We start from the raw sequence: 7,852 nt of genomic DNA, 5'->3' as shown, positions 1-7,852 counted from the left end.
CACAGAATAATGTTGCCACCACCATGCTTCAGCATTGGCGCGGCCTTCCACAGCATTTTGTTGGGAGATTAAAATCTCAATCATTGCCCTACAACTTGGTCATCTTTTCAAATCATTAAGCGTATATATTTAATAACATTTGGTGAAAAGCAATGCCTGAGAAGAGATGAACAGAAAACCGATTAGCTGTGAGGTCAGTTTGTCAACCTCTACAACGAACTCCAGAGGGAGCCACTGAGTACGTGGGGAGTAGTCASCCCCCACCTTTTCTGATTTATTGATTGACAAATCAAATTATCTGCTGTGAGTCCGTCTATATGTGCACATCATGAAATCATCTGAGCTGATAGCTATAACCTAACCTCACATTTCTCCCTCATGAGCCACTTCACATCTCCAGCCTTGACTTAAGTGGTTCRTTTTTTGCTGCTTGCGTATGAAATTGAGTTCAAACGCAAGTTATGAACTCAATTTCATAGCCAGAAACTACAGAGCTCATAATCCTGACAGAAGGTTATTGTGRGGAATCTATCTCTAATGTTGAATTGCATAAATGTAATAAGAAAAAAAAAAMAYAWMAMMRMRWRWRWRTWWKRGRRAAWRKRSWMTATATWKTGSYKSYTWMCMARKYYKRWKRWTTWAWYMWTTWWKRWWWWWTTYMRKKGGSMWWRRRRWKKKKWWTWAWWAAWTWRRWTWWYMWTTTTTWWAAAAATCATTTATTTCAGTCAATTCAAAAGCAAGGGAAGTCAAAATTACGACTTTGTGTGTCATAATTAGAAAAAATAAAGGTTTCATGTGATGGAYATTTCCTTGCATCGTGGAGTTTTCCTGCCAAAAGTCCAAAGCTTCAAAGCTTTTTTTTCCACTCTTGTTATTTTTGTAACTTTTGTCCTGTGACACGGCGCTCTGGCATGCTTGAAAAATCATTTCCAAATTATGTTTCAATTGATGGCAGAAGTTTTTTCATGGAAGATTCATTGATCCAGCTCTCAAATCATGTCATTGGACAGAACTGTGACGAAGCTCCATCTGCTTTTCCCTCCTTGGTATTTTCAAATGAAAGCATTTATATTTCAAACATAAACTCGTTGTACACTTATGTCCATTGTTTATGATAAAGTACAATAAAGATGTGCGATACTGGACATAATTCTGTGTCAATCCAATACCAAGTACATGCAGCCTATCGCCGATACAAATGCTGTTTCCGATACTTTTCATTTAAGTTTGATCATCAAACTCCTGACCTTCAAGTGTTTTTGTGTTCTTTCCTTTGAATTATTTTTGTTCAAACCTGGGACAGAATTTGGACAAAGTGTAAAAATGTCTACACAGTTGACATTTTTGATGTTTTTCCTAAATAGACAAAGTGGGGGAAAAAATAGCATTTGAGAGCAAATCAAAAGAAAATTCTTCCTGAGGTCGAGTTGTGAAACTACAAAACAAAAATTTTCAAGAGGAAATTGCAGACACTGATACTAATCTGGTGTGATATTATCAACATTTTTGGATTGATCCGGCCACCATTAACATACAATAGTTTTTTTTGCCTAGTAAGAAGTGGAATTTCCTTGGAAATCACAATGTTTATTAACTGTACAGTAGGTCATAATTCAGATGTAACTTCGTAAAACATAAATCTCAGTTCCCGTGACGTCACCAACAACAGTTTGTGAGGTTCTAATTTGTGTTGGTAAATGCCTCCCTTTCTAATATGGCGGCGGCGTTGACGTAGTCACACATCCCGGTTGAGTGAAATACGCATGCCTGAACTGAACAAACGTTTTTGTGTGTGTGTGTGTGTGTGTGTGAAAGAGGCTAATTTAAATTCTACAAGTGTTTAATGATTAAGCTTTTATTGGGTTTTTACCTGTTTTATGAGCTGAACGATTTATCTGCAAGAACGGGATTAACCAGTCTGTCTGGAAACTGCAAGGTATCGGATTAACGGTGTTTTGCAGATTTATAGTCACACTCGGTTGTGATTTCAGCCGGCATGTTCAGCGTGCTTCCCAGAGCAGCTGGCTCTGCCCTGAGGCAGTTTCAGCTGCCGTTTGCCCGCTCAGAGCCCTGCATGTCGCTGCAGCTCCGCTTTGCAGCTTCTGCGACCCTCCGCTTGCTTGAAGACTGCCTCGGTGAGTTTAACGACAGCCGTTCCTGTACTGCACATCTACTTCCATAATGATCTCATGCGCTCTGCATGTGAAATCACCAGAGGTCAGCTACGAGGGGACGCCGATGCGTTTCAACTACGTGTGGCTGCGGGACCACTGCCGCTCAGCGTCCTCTTACAACTCCGCAACCCACCAGAGGAGCCTGGAYACCGGGAGCTTGGAGCTCACCCTGCGCCCTGAGAGCTCCGCGGTGGAAGACGGTCAGCTCGTCCTCACATGTGAGTGTGAACGCTGMGTGAGATTAAACCCGTTTATTAAGACGGGTTTTCCCAATTGAATTTGCTCGCATGCCTATCTAGTACAGCTGTACCCAGCAATAATCAGTTTTTAACTCTGTAATACTTCACAGTATAGCAGGACAAATATTTTTTTCCACTATAATTTAAAGCATATGTGCTGTTTTATAAAATAGGGAGCATGCATTTTGGAGTATAAAATTACACCAACTCTTTATTTCAGCAGGATAAACTGGGGTTAAGATTGGATCCTATGGGAAGATATGCTAGTACTTTTACAGTATACAGTATATGATGATCTTTACCCTTTGTCTCTATAAAGTGACAGACGATATAGATTTGCTTCGTTGTCAGGTGACGCCAAGAATCCTTTAGCTTTTTCCATTTTTTAAAATAAAACAATTGGTTTTCAGTTGTTGATTTTTTTTCTCTCCCAACAATAACTTGGATGCAAAACAGACCCAAAAAATGTTGCGAAAGATGTGAACTAAGACAAATTAGCTGTATGGAATTTAGAAAAAAACACGCTTTCCTCATTCTATAATAAAATGTTTCATTGGTAAGAGGTTAGCAGGTCAAGAATGAATATGTTTTAGATGGGCTAAAAATGTATTTTGCATCTCTAGACTATCTGACACCTTATCGAGACGAACGAGAAATAGTCTGGTCACCATAGCTGGCATCTCATCTCAGAAAGACCTTTTTCTTCTTCAGCCAGTGAAACCTCCTGTATTAAACAACTAATGATGACTTCTATCTAATTAAACCCCGATGTGTGAATAGCATGTTTCTTTTAATATCTAAATTAATAAAATGCAAAGTGATAATATTGTCATTATTAACATGTAATTGTAAACAATTACATGTTACAGGTCATTACTCATTAACACCTCACGTTAGTTAATGTGTGGCGTTTGAATATTCTCCCCTTTGCTTCCTCCCACATTTAATTGGTGTCTGAAATAAATTGCCCCTTGGTTCCTTTGACTTGTGTGTCTCTGTGGTTGATTTTTAGGCCTTTTCTGAGGTAGATAAAACTGGCTTCACATGTAAGTACAGTAAGTATCGGCCGGTCACCGATCTCCTAAAATGAAGGAAATGGGCATCGTTAAATCCTGGCCGACATGATTTTTATTTCCAGACCTTTACTTTTTTCAAAACACATGTTTAGAGAAATACCATTCCCTGGAATCATCTTGGGACCAAATGATGGGACTGGGCCTGCCATAGTGTTAGTATGCATCACAACTTACATGAAGTGACAAATGAGGAGGTGGTAGCCTCGCGACAGACGGTGTTGATGTACAGAATAATGTGGCGCTTGATGTTAGCTCAGCATGTTCAAGCTCAGCTGCGTGTGTTGATTCACGAGCGCCATGCTTCTGACACCTTCATTTCAGTAAGAGCTCCATCTCCTAAACCCATGTAGAAGATTGAAAAGGGACAGTCACACACAAAAGAAAGTCCTTCAAATACAAACCAAATAAGAAACAAACTTCAATTTAGTTCGGAATCGATTGCAATGTCCACTCTGCTTACAGGGCCTGGTGGCCACGTGTCAGAGTTCAGCCTCGGTTGGTTGGCCGAGAACAGCTATGAAGGAAGGAAGACGGTCATGGAGCAGCCGCGCATCCTGTGGAACGCTAACGTCTACCAAAACGCTCGCATATCAGCAGCCAAATGGGACAAGTTCATGAGCTGCGACAGCGAGCTGAAGAAGTTCCTTCAGAACTACCTCCTGTATGGAATTGCCTTTGTGGACGACGTTCCGGCGACTGTGGAAGCCACTGAGGAAGTCACCAGGAGAGTCAGTCTGATCAGGTAGCACTTTTTGTTTTTTTGTTTCGGATTGTTTTGTTTCTAGTGCAGCTATATTCGTCATAGATTGCGTTACCACGTGAGCAACATTAACTGACTACTTGTTTCTTTTTTTCTTATTTTTTGTGATTCTTCAAAGAGAGACTACTTACGGGAGAATGTGGAGTTTTACATCCGATTTTTCCAGAGGCGACACTGCCTACAGTCAGCTGGCCCTCGACCGTCACACTGACACGTCTTACTTTCAGGAGCCATGTGGGTAGGTAAAGTAGAATGTGCCATACCTTTTCTAGCTTTTCCAGAGTCTGGGGACTTTGTACGCAAGACTCTGACTCATATGAGGTAGAAGCCTAGTGGGCCTTTATGTAGAATAAGCTGCTGTTTTATCTCTGAGAAGTGTCGTTTTGGCTGCTGTTGCAGAATCCAGGTGTTTCATTGCCTCCGACATGAGGGTAGTGGAGGGGAGACGTTGCTGGTGGATGGCTTCTACGCTGCGGAGAAGCTCCGCCAGCACTCCCCCGAGAACTTCGAGCTGCTGTGCCGCGTCCCCATCAGGCACGAGTACATTGAAAACACAGAAAATCACCAAAACCACATGACGGGCATTGGCCCCGTGCTCAACGTCTACCCTTGGAACAGTGAACTCTACATGATCCGGTACGCTGACGTTGAAATCCGATGGATTTTGGGCCGTAGATGTTGATGAGTAATGCTAACTGCTTGGTGTCCTAACGACTCCAGATATAACAACTACGACCGGTCGGTGATGAACACGATGCCCCACGACATCATCCGACGATGGTACGTAGCACATCGACAGCTCACCACAGAGCTACGGCGGCCAGAGAACGAGCTGTGGGTGAAACTCACTCCAGGCAAAGTAAGAAAGCTGAAGATTTAATCAGGAATGCAAAAGCTGCACAATTGAAGTTCAAAGCTTAAATGTAACGGAAATATCCTCTTTCTCTTGTCCGCTAAGGTGATTTTTATTGACAACTGGAGGGTGTTGCATGGGAGGGAATCTTTCACCGGCTTGAGGCAGCTTTGTGGATGTTATCTGACCCGAGACGACGTCCTCAGTGCTGCACGCTGCTTTGGACTGCAAGCCTAAACATACAGATTCTGTCATTTCAGTGCCTTAATCGTCTGACGTTGGACTCGGAGTCCCTTCAGTCCAGGAAGATGTTCTGCTTTGCTCAGAACATCTTCCTATATTCCGATAAACAAGCAATATTACATATATTTTGTAATATTGCTTGTTTTTAAAGATTTTTTGTTTAGAATTGAGCAGTGCCGTGTGAGAAGCTCAAGGTTTGGGATATTGTCTTAGAACCTAATCCTTAAGATTCTCCGTACCTGACCTGTGCTGTTCTAACTAACCTCTGGGGCCTTCACAAAACTTACAGATTCACACTGAGATTAGATCAAAAAACACACAGATGGACTTTAGGTGACCTCTGAAGGCAACTGACTGTGCTGAATTCTGTGTATCAGAGTAAATATGAACATTCTTCATATTTGTCCTATTTCTGAAAGAACTTTATTAAATAAATAAAAAAAAGAACAAATAAAATGTGTTGGAGTAACATCATAAAATGTGGAGAAGTTGAAAGGACATAAATATTTTGTTCTTGACTGAGCAGTAGTGATTGACCACTACAGTAAACACAGTGAATTTTTCGGATTGCTTGCTCATGACGTTCTGCTTTCAGTCTTGGATGGCTGATAAAATCCTCAGCTGCCTCTTCTTACGCAACGGTTTAATAGCTTACAGTTTTACAAATGTTGCAACCGACCATTCATTTACAGCGAAAGTGAATGAATGGCTCAACAAGGGCTGCTTTTCAGCTAATGTGAGGCTTTTATTAAAACTAAAGGTGTGTCGAAAAATAGCTACTTCTTAAAAGCATCCAGCAGTTACTTTATAGGTCTCTGTTAAGGGAAACACATTGCTCATTTATTTGCTGCCTTTACTCTTGCCAAATCGGTAACAATTTAATGTTCACTTGTTTTGACATTGGCACAGGGCAGGAGGCCTGTTATTTATTAAATGTGCTGCTAAGCCAAAGAAGAAGTTATTAAAATATAGCTCATTTCCTGGTGTAAAATAAATGTATGCAGATTCGCACATGGATTCTAATTAAACCAGACACTTTTCTGTCAGTAGAAAAATCCAGAGATTTTTCTAAATGTTTACAAACTTAATGAAAGAAAATCTGGTGCAGTGCACTTACAGTGCCTTGCAAAAGTATTCATACCCTTTACGCCTGTTCCAATTTGGATTTGTGGCAACCAAAAGCTTCAGTGTAGTTTATTGGGATTCTCTCGGATAGACCAAAAACAAGGCTGTGCATATTTGTGAGACTGAGGGGGGAAAAAAAATTTGGATGATTTTCAATATTTATTTTACAAATTAAAATCATAAAACTGCAGCATGCATTTGTATTTAGCCTTCTTTACTCTGGTTACCTGCAGAAATCACCAAATCAGTCGTTTTACTAGTACTTTTTTGGTTCTCAATATGACTCCCTGATGATAAATATAAGTAGATTTCTAAAAGGAGTTGCAGGACTGTCGAGATGTCTTGCAACTTGAAGTCTTCATGAAGGAGAATAATAGAGTCTGACATTAATCAGGGTCTGAGACATTTATGTCTACGTCACTATGAGTTAGATGGAAAAGTAGTAAATGTAATAAAAAGCTAATAGAAAATGAAGGTGATGAGTTTCGTCATATGAAGTGAAGTCTGATCGTGATTCATGTTAAACAATAGTTCCAAATGGTCCGTCATCTAACCGGTGACGTCCTTCCAGTTGCTCTCATTCTACCCTTTCTCTTCAGCAAAGGAGGTTGCTAGATGTAGTTGCTATAGAAACCTTACCCAAGGAATCTGTGTCTCCCTCTAGTGTAAAAAGAAAGTGTTTACCTTCCACTTTTTAGGTTAAAATCGTAATAATAAAATGACATAAGATTTTAATATGTATATAGTCTAAACCTGTGCACACACTCTAAAGAAACAAAAGTGAACGTGCCAGGAMAACAATGTTGCCTGTAAAGAATCTGGCTGCCAGAGGAAGTCACAAAAACACAAAAGGCTGACTTACCTTAGTCCTTGTAATATATACACACATRCAAGGCTAATCAGAACTGACCATCCTGACCAYGACTAGTCTGTTCATTTTACACAATTATTATTCAACTATAATAAGTTTTAAAAACAACAAACTGATCACATTTAAATTAATTCACTCCGGATTTTTATCCAATTGTTTTATTATTATTATTATTACCTTTGCCGCGATCAGCAAGTTTCTGGCATAATTCCGGTTGGAAATTTCACTCTAACTCTTAACTAAATGAAACTATTATTTGTTTGAATTGGTTGGTCTCTACATAGTTAGCAAGCCTTTAAGCAAAATCTAGGCATTTGCAGTTTCTACAGTTTAAGTGTTGCTTTGAGCTGAGGGGGAGAGCTTGAAGACGACTGTATTTCTTTTTCGTTTCATCCACTTTTGAAATGAACCGGTACAATTGGCAGACCCTCAGAATGACACAGCCACCACCATGCTTGATTGCCGTTACAGTGTTCTAAGGTTTGAAATGCAGACATCAGCTGTGCTTAAT

The 7,852-nt window shown here is 40.1% G+C and overlaps 1 protein-coding gene across 1 annotated transcript; it reads left to right on the top strand.

The window, feature by feature from the left end:
- Positions 1 to 1,358: 1,358 nt before the first annotated feature.
- Positions 1,359 to 7,828, top strand: LOC103461226 (trimethyllysine dioxygenase, mitochondrial-like). The gene is made up of 7 exons (XM_008403546.2): positions 1,359 to 2,135; positions 2,216 to 2,392; positions 3,952 to 4,231; positions 4,368 to 4,487; positions 4,649 to 4,885; positions 4,970 to 5,108; positions 5,208 to 7,828. Exons 1-7 carry the CDS (start codon positions 1,997 to 1,999, stop codon positions 5,337 to 5,339), a joined length of 1,224 nt encoding a protein of 407 aa, XP_008401768.1. The 5' UTR covers positions 1,359 to 1,996; the 3' UTR covers positions 5,340 to 7,828.
- Positions 7,829 to 7,852: the final 24 nt, after the last annotated feature.

Source organism: Poecilia reticulata, unplaced genomic scaffold (genome assembly GCF_000633615.1).
Source record: "Poecilia reticulata strain Guanapo unplaced genomic scaffold, Guppy_female_1.0+MT scaffold_802, whole genome shotgun sequence".
NCBI lineage: Eukaryota > Metazoa > Chordata > Actinopteri > Cyprinodontiformes > Poeciliidae > Poecilia > Poecilia reticulata.
This window is presented reverse-complemented; position numbering and strand designations above follow the sequence as displayed.